The following is a 20,836-nucleotide window of genomic DNA, read 5'->3' as shown; positions in this document are numbered from 1 at the left end:
TCTCTCTCTCTCTCTCTCTCTCTCTCTCTCTCTCTCTCCACTAAATGAAGTGAATATTTATTTTCCGATAGAAACCTTCCTCTTGTTTGATTTACATTGTTTTTGATTTACGCGACCTCTTCAAGGACACAATACTCGCGGAAATCAAGAGTTAACTGTACATGTTTGCTCTCATAATCAACAGGAGAGAGAGAGAGAGAGAGAGAGAGAGAGAGAGAGAGAGAGAATGAACTCACCTCTACCTTTCCATTGGCAACCTTTGACCTTGGGGCCGGGATGGGGGGTGGGGGGGAAGGGGTGGGTGCCTCCCCCCATGTAAGGGTCTTGAATTCACTAAGGGGGCCTCTGTGCACCTGTGGGAAAGACGTACATGAGTGAGTGTGTGTGTATTTACCTACCTGTATTTACCTACCTGTATTTACCTACCTGTATTTAGCTAGTTGTATTTACCTACCTGTATTTAGCTAGTTGTATTTACCTACCTGTATTTAGCTAGTTGTATTTAGCTAGTTGTATTTACCTACCTATATTTACCTACCTGTATTTAGCTAGTTGTATTTACCTACCTATATTTACCTACCTGTATTTAGCTAGTTGTATTTAGCTAGTTGTATTTACCTACCTGTATTTACCTACCTGTATTTACCTACCTGTATTTACCTACCTGTATTTAGCTACCTGTATTTAGCTAGTTGTATTTACCTACCTGTATTTAGCTAGTTGTATTTAGCTAGTTGTATTTACCTACCTATATTTACCTACCTATATTTACCTACCTGTATTTACCTACCTGTATTTAGCTAGTTGTATTTAGCTAGTTGTATTTAGCTAGTTGTATTTAGCTAGTTGTATTTAGCTAGTTGTATTTAGCTAGTTGTATTTAGCTAGTTGTATTTAGCTAGTTGTATTTAGCTAGTTGTGACATAGGGGCAAGGAGCCACACTCGCGCTGTCCCGTCTCCATATCCGCTCTCATCCAACTCTTCCTTAAAATCCTGAATGTTTCTTGCACAAACCACCTCCTCCTCCAGTCCATTCCACAGCTTCTGTTTGGGAAGCTAAACTTTTTCACATCTCGCCTACACGTGGTCGCCCTCAACTTCCTTCCATGTCCTCTCGTTTCTCTCTCGCTCCACACACACACACACACACACAGGTCCTCTCTGTCCAGATTCTCCACCCCGCTGGCCACCCTGTACACCGCTATCAGGTCTCCTCTCTCTCTTCTTCTCTCCAGGGTTGTGAGCCCCATGCTATTGAGTCTCTCCTCGTACGTCCGATCCCTAAGTTCCGGTACCATCTTAGCTGCCACTCTCTGCACTCTTTCCAGCTTTCTTATGTTCTTCTTTTCGTGAGGAGACCAGACCACTGCTGCATACTCCAACCTTGGCCTTATCATTGCAACTGTTATTTTCTTCATCATCTCCTCGTCCAAATACACAAATGCCGTCCTTATGTTCCTCAGCAAATTCATAGTTTGTCCCGTTATCCTGTTGATGGGTTTGTCCGGAGACATGTTCTCTGAGACAGTCACTCCCAAATCCTTTTCTTCCACTCCTCTGCATATTATCTCACTCCCCATCTTATAATCATATTCACATCTTCTACCACTCCTCCCAAACTCTATTTTTTTACATTCCCCAAGGCTGAACTCCATCTGCCATGTACCACTCCACTCCCATATTTTGTCCAGGTCCCTCTGCAATGCCTCACAGTCCTTCACATCACTGACTCGTCTCAATAGCTTTGCATCATCTGAAAACAGACTCACACAGCTGGTCACTCCGTCCACCATATCATTTATATAAACAGCGAACATTATTGGCGCCAGCACCGAACCTTGTGTGTTCACCGCTACACACACACACACACACACACACACACACACACACACACATATATATACTCTCACTCTCATTGTTTTCCTTCCCTCCTCCTCCTCCTCCTCCTCCTCCTCCTCTTACCTCCCAGTCAGGATGAGGTCGCTGCGATGGGTTCAGTGACGTCTTCTTCACTGTGTTCTGTGACCCGGCGAGCCACTGGGTCACACTGCAGGCCGGCTCAGGGGAGAGAGTGTCTGGGTAGAGGTCACTGTGGAACTCCCGGTAGCTCTGTGGAGGTCAGATGAGGTCAAATTAGGTCACATATGATTAAGAACAGGAGGAGGAGGAGGAACAGAAGACAAGAGGAACAGGAGGAAAAGGAAGGAGAAGGAAGAAGAGGAGGAGGAGAAGAGGGAGAGGAGGAAGAAGAGGAGGAGGAGGGGAAGGACATAGTAACAGTAGATAAATAATAATAATAATAATAATAATAATAATAATAATAATAATAATAATAATAATAATAATAATAATAATAATTCAGTGCTTCCAATCTCTCTCTCTCTCTCTCTCTCTCTCTCTCTCTCTCTCTCTCTCTCTCTCTCCTCACCTTCCTTGGGACCTGGAAGCTGATCGGGATAATGGCAGAAGACGTAAGTTGTAAAACCTTATTCACTTCTGCTGCCATGACATCCAAGGCCCTTTTCGGCACCAGGCAGGCACCCTTGGTCTGTAGCGTGCCTGTAACAATACCATTAGCAGTAGTAGTAGTAGTAGTAGTAGTAGTAGTAGTAACACTTTTATTTGAGGGCCAGGGTGCAGTCAAGAGCGGACTTAACCCGGTGGTAGTTGCGGGGACCATGTTTCTTAAAGGCCGCTCCCTCTAAGTGAAAATAATGAGAAAAAATCATCACTCACGCAAACCATTTCATAATATACATCAACGCATTTGTGATCAGCTTGTCAATCGTCTATTTTGAGGGTGTTTATATCATGGCAAAAATTTGGGCCCGTCGCTGCTACACGGTAAAGCCACAAATTTGGCCCGTCGCTGCTACACGGTAAAGCCACAAATTTGGCCCGTCGCTGCTACACGGTAAAGCCACAAATTTGCCCCGTCGCTGCTACATGGTAAAGCCACAAATTTGGCCCGTCGCTGCTACATGGTAAAGCCACAAATTTGGCCTGTCGCTGCTACATGGTAAAGCCACAAATTTGGCCCGTCACTGCTACACGGTAAAGCCACAAATTTGGCCCGTCGCTGCTACACGGTAAAGCCACAAATTTGGCCCGTCACTGCTACACGGTAAAGCCACAAATTTGGCCCGTCACTGGTACCAGGTTAAGCTCCGTCCGTGACAGGTCTCCCACGGACAGTCGTGAGGGCTGACGCTGCTACCACATCCCCAGCGGTCAGGGGGGCAAGCTGTGTGTGTGTGTGTGTGTGTGTGTGTGTGATATATATATAGATTGCCTCATTTTTTTTTTTTGGAGCATGTGTATCGAGACTTATGCTTACGATCTCTCTCTCTCTCTCCCATAGTTTACATTTAGGAAAGTCAATACAGGCAAGAACATTTTCCAGCGCCGCCGTAAAACACGCACGCCAGGCTCCTTGACCGCCGCATCACGCATCAGTTCACCTTTCCGCGATGCATCACAATATTTACGCCAAAACTGTGTTGGTGTGTGTTCCATCTTGTTTGTCCTGCCTTCTACACGCACCACAGAAGTTATGCACCGCGGGTTTGGGAGACCTGGCACTGCTGGTCAGGGCTTGCTGCCGCCCTCCATCGCACCCTGGCACTCAAATAAGGGTGGTAGTAGTAGTAGTAGTAGTAGTAGTAGTAGTAGTAGTAGTAGTGGTGGTGGTGGTCAGTTCCCTTCCCTTCCCTCCTTCCTTCCTCCCTCTCCTCCTTCCCTTTCCTTCTCTTCCCTTCCCTTCTCTTCCCTTCCCTTCCCTCCTCCCTCTCCTCCTTCTCTTCCCGTTCCTCCTTCCTCCCTCTCCTCCTTCTCTTCCCTTCCCTCCTTCCTTCCTCCCTCTCCTCCTTCTCTTCCCTTCCCTCCTTCCTTCCTCCCTCTCCTCCTTCTCTTCCCTTCCCTCCTTCCCTCCTTCCTTCCTCCTTCTCTTCCCTTCCCTCCTTCCTCCTTCTTCCTTCCCTCCTTCCTCCTCTCCTTCTTCCCTTCCCTCCTTCCTTCCTCCTTCTCTTCCCTTCCCTCCTTCCTTCCTCCCTCTCCTCCTTCTCTTCCCTTCCCTCCTTCCTTCCTCCCTCTCCTCCTTCCCTTCCCTTCCCTTCCTTCCTTCCTCCCTCTCTTCCTACCCTTCCCTTCCCTCCTTCCTTCCTTCCTTCCTCCTTCTCTTCCCTTCCCTCCTTCCTTCCTCCTCCTTCCTTCCTCCTCCTCCTTCCCTCCCTTCCTTCCTGTCTTCCTTTCCTCCTTCTCTTCCTCCCTTCCTTCCTTCCCTTCCTTCCTTCCCTTCCTCCTTCCTTCTTCTTCCTTCCCTTCCTTCCTCCCTCTCCTCCTTCTCTGCCCTTCCCTCCTTCCTTCCTCCTTCTCTTCCCTTCCCTCCTTCCTTCCTCCCTCTCTTCCTTCCCTTCCCTTCCCTCCTTCCTCCCTCCCAATACTCACCACCATGCCGTCTCCCTTCCAGCAAAAATGGCTCGCTGTCAGTCACTTCGTAATAGGCAATGCTTGTGTCAGCCTTGCCCGCTAAAAACAGCATATTTGTGTCCGGGTCGTACAGCGGTAGTAGTATGCTGTAGGGGAGAGAGGAGCCATGGTTAGTGTGGACAGCATGGGGATGAAGGGAGTGAAGATGCTGGTTGACTCTTGCATAAGGGATTTGGACAGCACAGGGATGAAGATGCTGGTTGACTCTTGCATAAGGGATTTGGACAGCACAGGGATGAAGATGCTGGTTGACTCTTGCATAAGGGATTTGGACAGCACAGGAATGAAGATGCTGGTTGACTCTTGCATAAGGGATTTGGACAGCACAGGGATGAAGATGCTGGTTGACTCTTGCATAAGGGATTTGGACAGCACAGGGATGAAGATGCTGGTTGACTCCTGCATAAGGGATTTGGACAGCACAGGGATGAAGATGCTGGTTGACTCTTGCATAAGGGATTTGGACAGCACAGGGATGAAGATGCTGGTTGACTCTTGCATAAGGGATTTGGACAGCACAGGGATGAAGATGCTGGTTAACTCCTGCATAAGGGATATGGACAGCACAGGGATGAAGATGCTGGTTGACTCTTGCATAAGGGATTTGGACAGCACAGGGATGAAGATGCTGGTTGACTCCTGCATAAGGGATATGGACAGCACAGGGATGAAAGAATGGAGCTGCTGGTTAACTCTTGCAGAAGGGGTCTGGACAACACATCTACTGACCCACCCCTTGTCTAACCCCCCCCACCCCCCTACCCTACCCCCCAACCCCAAATAGCCCAACACTCACCCAGTAGAGGCATCAAAGGCCAGTGTTTTGTAGGGTGTGCCCAGCTGTCTTGTGTCCCTGATCTTTACCTCCCTGGCGCGAGAACTGTCCCATCCTGTCGTCAGAATCTTGTTGTGGCCACTAAGCCAACATACCTTACTGTCCTTGGCCTGGGTGTGACTGTCAGCCTGTGGGAAGAGTAGTAGTAGTAGTAGTAGTAGTAGTAGTAGTAGTAGTAGTAGTATTCATTATAAATCATACCGTATAAAAAACAATATTCTTTAGACAAAATCAATCTTGCCCTCCTACCTCCTCCTCTCTCTCTCTCTCTCTCTCTCTCTCTCTCTCTCTCTCTCTAAGACTGTTCATGATTTGATCAGACCAGCAGTAGGGATGAAAGAGTGAAGATGCTGGTTAACTCTTGCACAAGGGATTTGGACACCACAGGGATGAAGGATTGAAGATACAACACACACACATACACACACACACACACACTAACACACACACACACACACACACACACACACACACACACACACACCTTGAGGGGCAGCTTGGAAGTTCTCGGGTCAATGATGCGAAGCTGTTTATCCTTACAGACACTCGACATAAGCTGACCATCGAGCGACCATGATAGGCCAAGGATCTGGTCGCCATGGTCACTGTAGCCTGCAAAAGTAGTAGTAGTAGTAGTAGTAGTAGTAGTAGTAGTAGTAGTAGTGATTGAACCAAAACTTACACACAGCACTGGTGGACGAGGGAGGGAGGAAGGAAGGGAAAGAGAAATGAAGGGAAGGGGAAGGAAGGGAAAGAGAAGGGAGGAGAAGGGAAGGGAAGGATGGGAAAGAGAAGGGAGGAGAAGGGAAGGGATGTGAAGAAAAAGGAAGGGAGGGTAAGGGAGAGAAAAGAGAGGGGAGAAGAAGGGAAGGGAAGGATGGGAAAGGAAAGTGAAGGGTAGGAAAGTAAAGTGAAGGGAAGGGAAGGGAATTGAACAGGACAGAAATCAGTTTTGACACACACACACACACACACACACACACACACACGGCCCGGTAGCTCAGTGGGTAGTGCATCTGCCTCACAACTAGAAGGACCGGAGTTCGATTCCCACAGCAGACCAAGAGGTGAATTACACACACACACACACACACACACACACACACACACACATGGCCCGGTAGCTCAGTGGGTAGAGCGTCTGCCTCACAACTAGAAGGACTGGGGTTCGATTCCCACAGCAGACCAAGAGGTGAATCACACACACACACACACACACACACACACACACACACACACACACACTAACCGTAGACATGTTTAGACGTGTTCACATCCCACAGAGTCACAGCCCCGCCACAGCAGACAGACAGAAGGGCGTCCGCTGCAGGATTGAACACCACAAGCTCCACTCTCTTGTCAAATGGCGCTAAAGTTGCCTCAGGCGCTGACAGGCTGGAGATGAGGCCCTGGGGTGGTACATGCCAGAGATGCACCTGTGGGAGAGTGGTGGTAGTGGTGGTGGTGGTGGTGGTGTTAGTGGTGTTAGTGGTGTTAGTGGTGTTTGTGGTCCTTCTTTCCTTCCTTCCCTTCCTTCCTCCTTCTTCCCTTCCTTCCCTTCCTTCCTCCTTCTTCCCTTCCTTCCCTTCCTTCCTCCTTCTTCCCTTCCTTCCTCCTCCTTCCCTTCCTTCCCTTCCTTCCCTTCCTTCCTCCTTCTTCCCTTCCTTCCCTAGACTTCCTCCTTCTTCCCTTCCTTCCCTAGACTTCCTCCTTCTTCCCTTCCTTCCCTTCCTTCCTCCTTCTTCCCTTCCTTCCTCCTTCTTCCCTTCCTTCCCTTCCTTCCTCCTTCTTCCCTTCCTTCCTTAGACTTCCTCCTTCTTCCCTTCCGTCCCTAGACTTCCTCCTTCTTCCCGTCCTGCCTCCTTCTTCCCTTCCTTCCTCCTTCTTCCCTTCCTTCCCTTCCTTCCTCCTTCTTCCCTTCCTTCCCAAGACTTCCTCCTTCTTCCCTTCCTTCCCTTCCTTCCTCCTTCTTCCCTTCCTTCCTCCTTCTTCCCTTCCTTCCCTTCCTTCCTCCTTCTTCCCTTCCTTCCCTTCCTTCCTCCTTCTTCCCTTCCTTCCCCTTCCTTCCTTCCTTCCCTTCCTCCTTCCTTCCCTTTTTCCCTTCCTTCCCTTCCTTCCTCCTTCTTCCCTTCCTTCCCTAGACTTCCTCCTTCTTCCCTTCCTTCCTCCTTCTTCCCTTCCTTCCCTAGACTTCCTCTTTCTTCCCTAGACTTCCTCCTTCTTCCCTTCCTTCCTCCTTCTTCCCTTCCTTCCCTTCCTTCCTCTTTCTTCCCTTCCTTCCCTAGACTTCCTCCTTCTTCCCTTCCTTCCCTAGACTTCCTCCTTCTTCCCTTCCTTCCCTTCCTTCCTCCTTCTTCCCTTCCTTCCCTTCCTTCCTCCTTCTTCCCTTCCTTCCCTAGACTTCCTCCTTCTTCCCTTCCTTCCCTAGACTTCCTCCTTCTTCCCTTCCTTCCCTAGACTTCCTCCTTCCTTCCTTCCTTCCCTAGACATCCTTCTTCCCTTCCTTCCCTAGACTTCCTCCTTCTTCCCTTCCTTCCTCCTTCTTCCCTTCCTTCCCTAGACTTCCTCCTTCTTCCCTTCCTTCCTCCTTCTTCCCTTCCTTCCCTTCCTTCCTCCTTCTTCCCTTCCTTCCCTAGACTTCCTCCTTCTTCCCTTCCTTCCTCCTTCTTCCCTTCCTTCCCTTCCTTCCTCCTTCTTCCCTAGACTTCCTCCTTCTTCCCTTCCTTCCTCCTCCTTCCCTTCCTTCCCTAGACTTCCTCCTTCTTCCCTTCCTTCCTCCTTCCCTTCCTTCCCTTCCTTCCTCCTTCTTCCCTTCCTTCCCTTCCTTCCTCCTTCTTCCCTTCCTTCCCTAGACTTCCTCCTTCTTCCCTTCCTTCCCTTCCTTCCTCCTTCTTCCCTTCCTTCCCTTCCTTCCTCCTTCTTCCCTTCCTTCCCTTCCTTCCCTTCCTTCCCTTCCTTCCCTAGACTTCCTCCTTCTTCCCTTCCTTCCTCCTTCTTCCCTTCCTTCCCTTCCTTCCTCCTTTTTCCCTTCCTTCCCTTCCTTCCTCCTTCTTCCCTTCCTTCCTCCTTCTTCCCTTCCTTCCTCCTTCTTCCCTTCCTTCCCTTCCTTCCTCCTTCTTCCCTTCCTTCCCTAGACTTCCTCCTTCTTCCCTAGACATCCTCCTTCTTCCCTTCCTTCCCTAGACTTCCTCCTTCTTCCCTTCCTTCCTCCTTCTTCCCTTCCTTCCCTAGACTTCCTCCTTCTTCCCTTCCTTCCCTAGACTTCCTCCTTCTTCCCTTCCTTCCCTTCCTTCCCTAGACTTCCTCCTTCTTCCCTTCCTTCCCTTCCTTCCCTAGACCTCCTCCTTCTTCCCTTCCTTCCCTTCCTTCCTCCTTCTTCCCTTGACTTCCTCCTTCTTCCCTTCCTTCCTCCTTCTTCCCTTCCTTCCCTTCCTTCCTCCTTCTTCCCTTCCTTCCTCCTTCTTCCCTTCCTTCCCTAGACTTCCTCCTTCTTCCCTTCTTCCCTTCCTTCCCTAGACTTCCTCCTTCTTCCCTTCCTTCCTCCTTCTTCCCTTCCTTCCCTAGACCCCAATAAGACCTTTTTAGACCCTTTAATAGACTCTATCGCACACACACACACACACACACACACACACACACACACAGGTGCCCACCATCGTGTCAGCTGAGCAGGTAGCCAGGAGTCCATCGTGGAAAGGAGAGAAGGCGAAGTCTGTCACAAAGTCGGTGTGTGCTTGGATCAACGGTGCATTGGGTGCCTGCCTTCCTTTGCACGAGCCCAGCGGCACTATGCCAACACTGCCACCTCCTGGAAACACAAAGGTAGTGGTGGTGACAGTGTCTGTGGTGGTGCCATACACAAGGTCACAGCTAGGCACTCTAACCACTGATCCATGGAGCCACTGCTATCTAACAGGTCCCCCTATTGTATGAATCAGACCCTATCAAAAAGTGTCCCCCTATCTAAAGTTGCCCCCAGACACGGGGTAATCGTAATCTGTAATCGTAATCGACTACAGTTTTTCAAGTAATCATAATCCGTTACCCTCTTATTTTTTATGTAATTAACCGAATACATTAACCCGGTAGCAGCGATGGGCCAAATTTGTGGTTTTACCGTGTAGCAGCGACGGGCCAAATTTGTGGTTTTACCGTGTAGCAGTGACAGGCCAAATTTGTGGTTTTACCGTGTAGCAGTGACAGGCCAAATTTGTGGTTTTACCGTGTAGCAGCGATGGCCCAAATTTGTGGTTTTACCGTGTAGCAGTGACAGGCCAAATTTGTGGTTTTACCGTGTAGCAGTGACAGGCCAAATTTGTGGTTTTACCGTGTAGCAGTGACAGGCCAAATTTGTGGTTTTACCGTGTAGCAGTGACGGGCCAAATTTGTGGTTTTACCGTGTAGCAGCGATGGGCCAAATTTGTGGTTTTACCGTGTAGCAGCGATGGCCCAAATTTGTGGTTTTACCGTGCAGCAGCGATGGGCCAAATTTGTGGTTTTACCGTGTAGCAGCGATGGGCCAAATTTGTGGTTTTACCGTGTAGCAGCGATGGGCCAAATTTGTGGTTTTACCGTGTAGCAGCGACGGGCCAAATTTGTGGTTTTACCGTGTAGCAGTGACGGGCCAAATTTGTGGTTTTACCGTGTAGCAGTGACAGGCCAAATTTGTGGTTTTACCGTGTAGCAGTGACGGGCCAAATTTGTGGTTTTACCGTGTAGCAGCGACGGGACAAATTTGTGGTTGTGGTTTTACCGTGTAGCAGTGACGGGCCAAATTTGTGGTTTTACCGTGTAGCAGTGACGGGCCAAATTTGTGGTTTTACCGTGTAGCAGCGATGGCCCAAATTTGTGGTTTTACCATGTAGCAGTGACGGGCCAAATTTGTGGTTTTACCGTGTAGCAGTGACAGGCCAAATTTGTGGTTTCACCGTGTAGCATAAATTTAGGTTTTACCGTGTAGCAGCGACGGGCCAAATTTGTGGTTTTACCGTGTAGCAGCGACGGGCCAAATTTGTGGTTTTACCGTGTAGCAGCGACGGGCCAAATTTGTGGCTTTACCGTGTAGCAGCGACGGGCCAAATTTGTGGTTTTACCGTGTAGCAGCGACGGGCCAAATTTGTGGCTTTACCGTGTAGCAGCGACGGGCCAAATTTGTGCCATGACTTAACCCCCAAAATAGATGATACATAAACTGATCACAAACGCTTTGATATATATTATGCAATGGTTTGTGTGGGGGTGATTTTTTCTCATTTTTCTTGCTTAGAGGGACCATTAAGAAACATGGTCCCCGCTGCTGCCAGGTTAAAAATGTAATCGTGGTTACTTTTGCGATTACATTAGCAAAGTTTTAATTAATAGTTTCTCGTACAGCAAGTATGTACCCTAAATATCTGTCGTAGTTGATGTACTTAAATATCTGTAGTAGTTGATGTACCCTAAATATCTGTAGTAGTTGATGTACTTAAATATCTGTCGTAGTTGATGTACCCTAAATATCTGTAGTAGTTGATGTACCCTAAATATCTGTAGTAGTTGATGTCCCTAAATATCTGTAGTAATTGATGTACTTAAATATCTGTCGTAGTTGATGTACTTAAATATCTGTAGTAGTTGATGTACTTAAATATCTGTAGTAGTTGATGTACTTAAATATCTGTAGTAGTTGATGTACCCTAAATATCTGTAGTAGTTGATGTACTTAAATATCTGTAGTAGTTGATGTACTTAAATATCTGTAGTAGTTGATGTACCTAAATATCTGTAGTAGTTGATGTACTTAAATATCTGTAGTAGTTGATGTACCTAAATATCTGTAGTAGTTGATGTACTTAAATATCTGTAGTAGTTGATGTACCTAAATATCTGTAGTAGTTGATGTACTTAAATATCTGTAGTAGTTGATGTACCTAAATATCTGTAGTAGTTGATGTACTTAAATATCTGTAGTAATTGATGTACCCTAAATATCTGTAGTAATTGATGTACTTAAATATCTGTAGTAGTTGATGTACCCTAAATATCTGTAGTAGTTGATGTACCCTAAATATCTGTAGTAGTTGATGTACCCTAAATATCTGTAGTAATTGATGTACCCTAAATATCTGTAGTAATTGATGTACCCTAAATATCTGTAGTAATTGATGTACCCTAAATATCTGTAGTAATTGATGTCCCTAAATATCTGTAGTAGTTGATGTACCCTAAATATCTGTAGTAATTGATGTACCCTAAATATCTGTAGTAATTGATGTACCCTAAATATCTGTAGTAATTGATGTCCCTAAATATCTGTAGTAGTTGATGTACCCTAAATATCTGTAGTAATTGATGTCCCTAAATATCTGTAGTAATTGATGTACCCTAAATATCTGTAGTAATTGATGTCCCTAAATATCTGTAGTAATTGATGTCCCTAAATATCTGTAGTAATTGATGTACCCTAAATATCTGTAGTAATTGATGTACTTAAATATCTGTAGTAGTTGATGTACCCTAAATATCTGTAGTAATTGATGTACTTAAATATCTGTAGTAGTTGATGTACCCTAAATATCTGTAGTAGTTGATGTACCCTAAATATCTGTAGTAGTTGATGTACCCTAAATATCTGTAGTAGTTGATGTACCCTAAATATCTGTAGTAGTTGATGTACCCTAAATAATGGCCCCATGGCTGGTTGCCCCCCTGGTCACAAACTATAATAACCTGTCCTCCTGTATAAAACTATCATAACCTGTCCTCCTGTATAAAACTATCATAACCTGTCCTCCTGTATAAAACTATCATAACCTGTCCTCCTGTATAAAACTATCATAACCTGTCCTCCTGTATAAAACTATAATAACCTGTCCTCCTGTATAAAACGGTCCCCCATACCTCTGTTCTCCACTGTGTGCGCCACAAACGCCGCCGATGCGCGCACATGGCTGCCGCAGGACTGAGGGTTGCCCACTTTGAGGTCGGTCAGGCAGTCCTCTTTCTTGGGTACGATGGGGGTCGCGTTCTTGTACTTGCTGACCTTGAACCGCCAGGACGCCATCTGAGGGGTTGGAATGGGTGCATCTTAGCGTGTGCCGGTAGAAAATGGATGATGGTGGATGAGTGGAACAGGCCTGGCAGTCATGGGGTGAGTGAGTGCCAATACTAACAGAGTGGTGGATGAGTGGAACAGGCCTGGCAGTCATGTGGTGAGGGAGTGCCAATACTAACAGAGTGGTGGATGAGTGGAACAGGCCTGGCAGTCATGTGGTGAGGGAGTGCCAATACTAACAGAGTGGTGGATGAGTGGAACAGGCCTGGCAGTCATGTGGTGAGGGAGTGCCAATACTAACAGAGTGGTGGATGAGTGGAACAGGCCTGGCAGTCATGTGGTGAGTGAGTGCCAATACTAACAGAGTGGTGGATGAGTGGAACAGGCCTGGCAGTCATGTGGTGAGTGAGTGCCAATACTAACAGAGTGGTGGATGAGTGGAACAGGCCTGGCAGTCATGTGGTGAGTGAGTGCCAATACTAACAGAGTGGTGGATGAGTGGAACAGGCCTGGCAGTCATGTGGTGAGTGAGTGCCAATACTAACAGAGTGGTGGATGAGTGGAACAGGCCTGGCAGTCATGTGGTGAGTGAGTGTAGATAACTGCCTTAGCTTGGCTGTGAAGGAGGCCATAAGGCAGCTTGAAGCAGGGCAACGGTCCATGGTGGGAATGTGCGTGTGTGAGGCGAGGTAGCGGCAATGTCGCCTCCTCCGCTCACCGCCCTTGTTTTTTTTGTTTGTTTTTTTTGTCTATACCTAAAGCTTGCTCGAGGGGCCTGGATGGTGTTCGGCCCCAGCCCGTCATGGCGCAGGCAAGTGTTTACAGTGGCGCCACGTTTATGGCGGGGGAAACCTTCATACAGAAAACACGCCTTGATATTTACCTCAATGGCGGTGTGGAACAAAAGTTAGAATAATTATGGAAATAATTTTGGGAATCCACCAATTTATAAAGAAACAGAGAGAGACAGAGAGACAGAGACAGAGGGTAAGGGGCCGGTCTTACAGTCACCCGTTTTCGTTCGCTGGCCAGCGAGCGAAAGCCTTCCGCGCGGGATCGGGTCTTACAGTCGCTCTCGACCGCTGCTTTTCGGTCGCTCGCGAACGAAAAATCGGCGTTTTGGTAAGGAGATTTTGGGGAGCGGTTGAGGTGACGAAAACGAGATTTGTAACCAATAAATTCAAAGTAAATGAGTAAATCTGCAATGATATGACATACCTAGCATGCAGAAAGCATATACAAGGCAAATAATTATTCAAAACACCTTTATTTTTGTTGCACAAACATTTCATTGGGCAGCGTATCGCACACGCCAGCACAACAGAGTCTGCCGTCTCAGCCAACGCAATGGATATTTTCGGTAAGTATATCTAGTGTTTTATTTATCTATTGACGTTTCTTTTTGAAAATGTTGTGTGTAGTTGTTTTCGTGGGTCATATGGGTGTGCTGATAGGGTTAACAAACCATTGCATACTTGTGGATTTGGTGGCACTCAGTCAACATGAATTCTATTATGAAATATTAAGAATATATAAAACTGCACCCAAAAAACATTCAAGGTATAATGAACTATTCATAATAGTTGGTCCCAGGCAGAGGGGGAGGAAAAACAAAAACTATAGAATTACACCCATCACGGGTGGTCACCAGTTTATTTCTGTTGTATTTTTATGTAGTAATCAGTAGGACTGTTTGTGTTATGAATAACTAGACAAGAGGTGATAGGCTACTGTCTTACAGTGAAAGGTAACTATTTTAGCTCTGATAGATTCAGTTAAACGGCATTAGGTTACTAATTATAAGGTTTGCTTAGTTCCGTGGAATCATGTATAATTCTCAATCTATTAAGTCGCCATATTTTATTTTAGCAGCAATAGGTTATTATCCTTAGCAGTGATAGCTTACTATCCTGAGCTGCAGCTCTAAGATAGTGTCATTTGCCCTGACAGCTACTTCACAGCATTTCCACAGCAATAAGATGATTTTTCTCACTTATTTAAAATACTGACTACAATATTCATTTCTGAGTTATTTAGGAGATTTTTTTATATTCTCTTGAAATAGCTGTGTTGTTATTCTGTAAATATTTCGCTCCATTGTTCTCGTCGTTGTGTTCTGGTGCGACAATTATTTCCATACGATAAAGCATCACAGGTTACCCAAAACATGAAGGCAGTGTCTCTGAAATACATCACTCAGGTCAGGCCAAACTCTTCTGCTAGCTTATGTAGGATTGTGCAGGTTAGGTTCGGCTCGGCCCCTTCCTATCTTTCAGTTTAAAAAAGTTAAAGTTGGGGGCATATGCTATACCTGCATTACCATTAAAATTCCTTCTTCCATTCATCACTCTGTCCCTCAGTCACTGTTATATTGTACATACTTTTGTTTAAATTTTCCAGCTTGTTTCTTTCTCAGTTCTCTTGTTTTCTGCACACCCAACATTTACTTATTTTCATCCTAATTTCAACATGACAGCATTTTTTTTTTTAATAATACTTTTTGTACATATATGTCTCTCCCACAGGATGTGTAATTCTTCTGAATCTTAAGATGCTTGTCACAGTGAAATACCTGCTCACAAGCAATTTCCTCTTCACCATCGCTGACTGCATATAAATTGTTGTCATCAGGTAGCAGGGCTATTGGAGATGTCAACTGATATACCTGGTACCCTTTCTACATATAATTTCTCTATCAGAGGAGGCACACCATGTGTCCGAAAAAGTTTATGATGTTGCTGGTATGGCAGGAGTTACAAAGAGTGTCAGGGTCAAGGTTAGACTACACCGAGGATCAGTCCGCTCATTCTCAGTAGTGATGTACAGGCTGATGGATGAGGTCAGGCAGCAGTCTCTGTAGACCATGCATGATATTTGTGGATGACATTGTGATATTTAATGAAGGCAGGGAAGAAACTCAAAATGAACTAGAGGTGGAGGTATGCACTGTATAAGAGGGATGGAAATCAGCAGGACATGTGAGTGAGCCCTACGGAAATGGTAGTGTGAGGTTTCAGTGAGTGGAGCTGGCAAAGGTAGATAAGTTCAAACACTAGGGCTTAACAGAACAAAGCAATGGAACGTGTGCTACAGAAAGGAAGAAAAGAGTACCGTACAGGCCAGATGGAATGGAGGGAGAATGCTGACACGATCATCCGATATTTCTGCCCCAGGACAAACCCCTGGGCTGTCCTGTGGTGACTGTGTCCATTTATAGCATCAAAGAGCAGTCAAGTTACAGATATCATAAAAGACCTTTTGCTGTAAGAAAATCTTTATTTGGTAATAAATTTACCTGTATTTTCAACATGGAAAAATAAATCATTAGACTGTGTGATCCTTTTTTCATCACACGTACCAAGGCTAAATAAAACTATATTATCAATAAAATATTAATATAAAATAATGATAAATTCTTTACCCCATGCTGAATTACTAAAGGTAAAGTTGGGGGCATATGCTTTAGCGGCATGTGGCCTCATTGCTCATCTCCATCTTATTGGCCCTAGAGCTGGTTGTTGGCAAGAACTATTTATCCCGGGACATGGCTAGTGTGACAGGAGAGTTATCAGCTTACTTTCCCCAGGTTATCCCAAATATCCATTTCTTTGAGTGAAGAAACAATTCCCCATTTTATTTCTTAGTATTTTTAGATTAATAGTACTCAAAACCATTATAATTTGAACAAATATACAAATAAGTAATTCAATATAAGTAATAAAGAAAACTAACTAATCCAAGCAAACCTAACCTAACCGTACCAGCACTGTCAGTGGTTAGGCTTGGTTAGGTTACGTCTGTTTGCTCGAGGTTGGACTACACCTAGAATCAGCCTGTTCATTCTCAGTAGTGATGTACAGGCTGACGGATGAGGTCAGGCAGCAGTCTCCGTGGACCATAATATTTGTGGATGACATTGTGATGTGTACCCCAAGCTAAATAAATAAAGGTAGAGTTGGGGGCATATGCTATAGCTGCATGTGGCCTCATTGCTCATCTCCATCTCACTGGCCCTAGAGCTGCTTGTTGGCAAGAAGTAAGTATCCCGGGACATGGCCAGGGGGACAGGAGGCACCAGGTTACTTTTCCCAGGTTTTCCCAAGTATCCAATTCTTGAGTGAAGAAACAATTTCCCTGCTTTTTTTCTTAGTGTTTTCAGATTAATAATACTCAAAACCATTATAGTTTTAAGAAAATAAACAAACAAGTAGTTCAATAGAAGTACTAAAGAAGACTAAGTAATCTAAGCAGACCTAACCTAACCCTGCCAGCCCTGTCAGTGCAGTGGTTAGGTGGCGCTGCTTTGGCTCGTTATCTACAAGAACAAAAATATCTACACCATACTTTGGCTCGTTATCTACAACAACAAAAATATCTACACCATACTTTGGCTCGTTATCTACAACAACAAAAATATCTACACCATACTTTGGCTTGTTATCTACAACAACAAAAATATCTACACCATACTTTGGCTCGTTATCTACAACAACAAAAATATCTACACCATACTTTGGCTTGTTATCTACAACAACAAAAATATCTACACCATACTTTGGCTCGTTACCTACAAGAACAAAAATATCTACACCATACTTTGGCTCGTTATCTACAAGAACAAAAATATCTACACCATACTTTGGCTTGTTATCTACAACAACAAAAATATCTACACCATACTTTGGCTCGTTATCTACAACAACAAAAATATCTACACCATACTTTGGCTTGTTATCTACAAGGAAAAGTATCTACACTGTAGAAATGTTATTTTGTAATGATATCTACATGGTAAGACATAATTAAAACACTTTTGGTTTTGGTTTGGTTATGTTACGTCTGCTTAGGTTAGTTACTTATAATGTACACTTTCATATTATGGTTCAAGTGCATTTATTTTTGCCCTTTGCCCACAGTTTGGAAGAGTACAGGATATTTTGAAGTGGCAGAGCTAAAAGATTTACCAAAAATTTTGTAAATATTCGTCCTTGGGGTGTTTTATCCTCTACTCCCCCTTTTTATCACACTGAAAAGGAGAGTGAACAGCTGGGAGGCTGCATGTCAAAAATGCCCAGGAGAAGATTAAAGAAACACTGGTGCATTGGTTAGCAGGTTCAGCAGCAAATCCGTGTGTCCGTGTATGAATCTCAGCTTGATCAGTCGACACGCAGCTCACCCAGCTGTTCATGCACCCTTTTGGGCTGACTAACTAATGGGTATCTAGGAAAACTTTGGGAAGATAAACTGTGGGTAGCAGAGATGTCACACTGGCCCTGTCATTATTACTATTACCCACCACAGACTCAAGGACAAGTAAAGCGGACAAACACAGAGGCCGCACGCAGCTTTGAGGAATGCCCACAACTCTACCTGGAGACGAGGCAATGCTGAAAACATGATTTATCTCGAGAAAAACGACAGTGGTCGCTGCACAGTTCATGGTACGCGCCGATAAATCACGCGACTTTGTTTACGTTTTCACGCTCACGCTCGCCAACCTCGCCCGACCAGTTCTACCAACACTGCCGACGATTTAGGTTCGGTGCGGCTCTCGTTGGGGAGCGTAAATCTTTGAGTGTAAGACGGGCGCCTGGCTTTCGTACGCCAGCCAACAAACCTGCTGCACGTTTTCGTTTTGCCGCTCCCGAAAGGACTGTAAGACCGGCCCAAGGAGTTGGAGCAAGAAGGCAAGCCAGTGATCTGTGGAGACTGGCACGGTAACTGTGGAGACTGGCACGGTAATTGTGGAGACTGGCACGGTAATTGTGGAGGTTCACTACGCGCCTCCAAAATACAATATTACGCCTCCATATTATACTTAAGGGATGAAATACATGTCCCTTAACCATAATGTGAAGGCGGAAAAACTTAAAAGTGAAGAAAAAGTGGTACAGGTAATGAAAAGGCATTTTATACATGCTTTGTGTAAGGGGCGTGTTCTAAAAATAAATAGTAATAACCAAGCGTGGTGGACCTGGCCTCACATGTGTGGCCTAATTGCTAACTAAACGTACCATTGCTAACCTAGCGTACCATTGCTAACCTAGCGTACCATTGCTAACCTAGCGTACCATTGCTAACTAAACGTACCATTGCTAACCTAGCGTACCATTGCTAACTAAACGTACCATTGCTAACCTAGCGTACCATTGCTAACTAAACGTACCATTGCTAACCTAGCGTACCATTGCTAACTAAACGTACCATTGCTAACCTAGCGTACCATTGCTAACTAAACGTACCATTGCTAACCTAGCGTACCATTGCTAACCTAGCCTACCATCGCTAACAGGATCCTTGTATGTATAAAATGCCTTTTCACTACCTGTACCACTTTTTCTTCACTTTTAAGTTTTTCCGCCTTCACATTATGGTTAAGGGACATGTATTTCATCCCTTAAGTATAATATGAAGGCTTAATATTGTATTTTGGAGGTGCGTAGTGAACCTCCACAATTACCTGCGGCAACAGTGGGGGAATTCGGTGCCCCACCCTATTGTCCTTTCTCGCTGCGCTGAGTACAGGTACTACTACTACCACCACTACCATTACTACTACTACTACCACCACTACCATTACTACTACTACTACCACCACTACCATTACTACTACTACTACCACCACTACCATTACTACTACTATACATTTCAGCGGCGGACAAACGCTGTTTTTCACAAATATCTCCTAAACGAATCGTTGGATCAGTATGATATATCAACACACTACAATTAACATCCGGACCTAATTTATGGCTAACATCCCATATTACTATATGTGTTATGTGAGGAGTTTACTCGTGAAAAATAACACAAACCCGACGCGTCATGTTGACGCATTCGAAGGAAAGTGTGCCCCCCCCACCCACCCCAACACCCTCCCAAACTATTCCTAACCACAACTACTTCTCCCCCTTCTCGCCCTCATCTCCTAAACGAATCATTGGATCAGTATGATATTTCAGCACACTACCTATAACACCCGGACCTAATTTATGGCTGATATACCATGTTGCAATATGTGTTTTGTTAGGAGTTTACTGGGGGCAAAGGGACAACATTGTTGCTAATGGATGCGCCTCGGCAGTCAATGAGTTATACCCTGCCTCTGCTTAAGTCATAGCCTCGAGCTGGGGAAGGGGGATGGCGTGAGTAGAGGGGTGAAGAGGGAAACGAGGAGGGGGATACTGCGATATTGGGGTAGGGAAGGAGTGGCCTGAGGGTTGTTCAAGCAGTGGAGGGGTTAGACGAGTACCCCACACTCGTCCGATTCTGTATAACACCTTAGATATGATGACTGGATTAGGCTTAATATCAGTCAGTAGACTCCTAACATAACACATATTGCAATATGGTATATCAGCCATTAATTAGGTCCGGGTGTTAAAGGTAGTGTGCTGAAATATCATACTGATCAAATGATTCGTTTAGGAGATATTTGCGAAAAACAGCGTTTGTCCGTCGCTGAAATGTATAGTAGGTACTGTAGTGCGGCGACTAGGCCTGGTGAGCAAGCCTCCCATAACCATAGCTGGGCATTATCGCGATACTTTATCACTGATGACAAAATCGGGTTATCGGCCATCCACTACTTATTTAAATATATATCGGTATCTCCGTTACTTTTGTAACCAATCCAGCGATAATTGCTACTTTTTTCCGCCTCTCAGATAATAAAAAAAACATTGTCTCTCTACTGCGCATGCGTGGCCCGGTGTTGTATGAAAAAACTTTGGGGTATGAAATATCTTCGGTGAGGAGATTTCATACTTAGATCATCAACATTAAAACACTACATTATTTTTTATGTTACTCAAAAATCAATAAATCAAAGAGAAAAATCATTTAACTTTGCCCAAAAAATGACTATTCACTGCCTCAAATTTGATATTCCATATTCGTTTGTGAGCATGCCATGGTACTGAAGGCACCCGGTGTTGTGTTATTTGGTGTCCCATCGTCAACAGCTGGCGCTTTTGTTTACAAACACTGGTCTCTCGTTAACTGCACATGTTCAGACCAGTAAGCGTAGCCCGGTACAGTCTCACAAAGCTTTTTAACACATTAAGAGTTGCTGAAAGGCTGAGTCAGACATACAGTAGCACCATCCTCGCTGTTTCTAGAGTGACACTCTGTACATATAAATACAACTCGTACAGAGTGTCATTCTAGAAACAGCGGGGATGGTGGTACTGTATGTCTGATTCAGCCTTCCAGCAACTCTTAATTACGGTTAAAAGTACTTAGAAGTAAAGAAGCCGAATTAATCCCCTTCCCCCAACGATCTTGGGGGACCTGCGTGAACTTGGGGTATTTGGGTGGGGGAGCATATTTAAACTACTCCAACCGAACTTTACGACCTGCTAACCTGCTTCGCCCCCCTTGACCCCCCTGCTAACCAAGGGGGGGCTGTGCCCCCCCCTGGACCCCCCCCCTCTTACAGGTGCATGTTCTAAAAAAAATAATAACTACGCGTGGTGGA

At 45.2% G+C, this 20,836-nt stretch overlaps 1 protein-coding gene across 20 annotated transcripts in view; it reads right to left on the bottom strand.

The window, feature by feature from the left end:
• Positions 1-20,836, bottom strand: part of LOC126993702 (coronin-7-like) — a 133,701-nt gene that overhangs the window by 49,136 nt on the left and 63,729 nt on the right. For all 20 annotated transcript variants that reach the window (XM_050852872.1, XM_050852888.1, XM_050852887.1 and 17 more), the window contains exons 2-10: positions 12,204-12,366; positions 8,978-9,132; positions 6,574-6,760; positions 5,809-5,936; positions 5,286-5,452; positions 4,448-4,575; positions 2,430-2,560; positions 1,964-2,110; positions 237-353 (exon numbers count right to left, since the gene is read on the bottom strand). In XM_050852872.1, the coding sequence (XP_050708829.1) occupies positions 237-353; positions 1,964-2,110; positions 2,430-2,560; positions 4,448-4,575; positions 5,286-5,452; positions 5,809-5,936; positions 6,574-6,760; positions 8,978-9,132; positions 12,204-12,366 (1,323 nt within the window). The remainder of the gene's footprint in view (positions 1-236; positions 354-1,963; positions 2,111-2,429; positions 2,561-4,447; positions 4,576-5,285; positions 5,453-5,808; positions 5,937-6,573; positions 6,761-8,977; positions 9,133-12,203; positions 12,367-20,836) is intronic.

Source organism: Eriocheir sinensis, unplaced genomic scaffold (genome assembly GCF_024679095.1).
Source record: "Eriocheir sinensis breed Jianghai 21 unplaced genomic scaffold, ASM2467909v1 Scaffold656, whole genome shotgun sequence".
NCBI classification, from domain to species: Eukaryota; Metazoa; Arthropoda; class Malacostraca; order Decapoda; family Varunidae; genus Eriocheir; species Eriocheir sinensis.
Note: the sequence above shows the minus strand (reverse complement) of the source record. Positions and strands in the feature narration are given on the sequence as shown.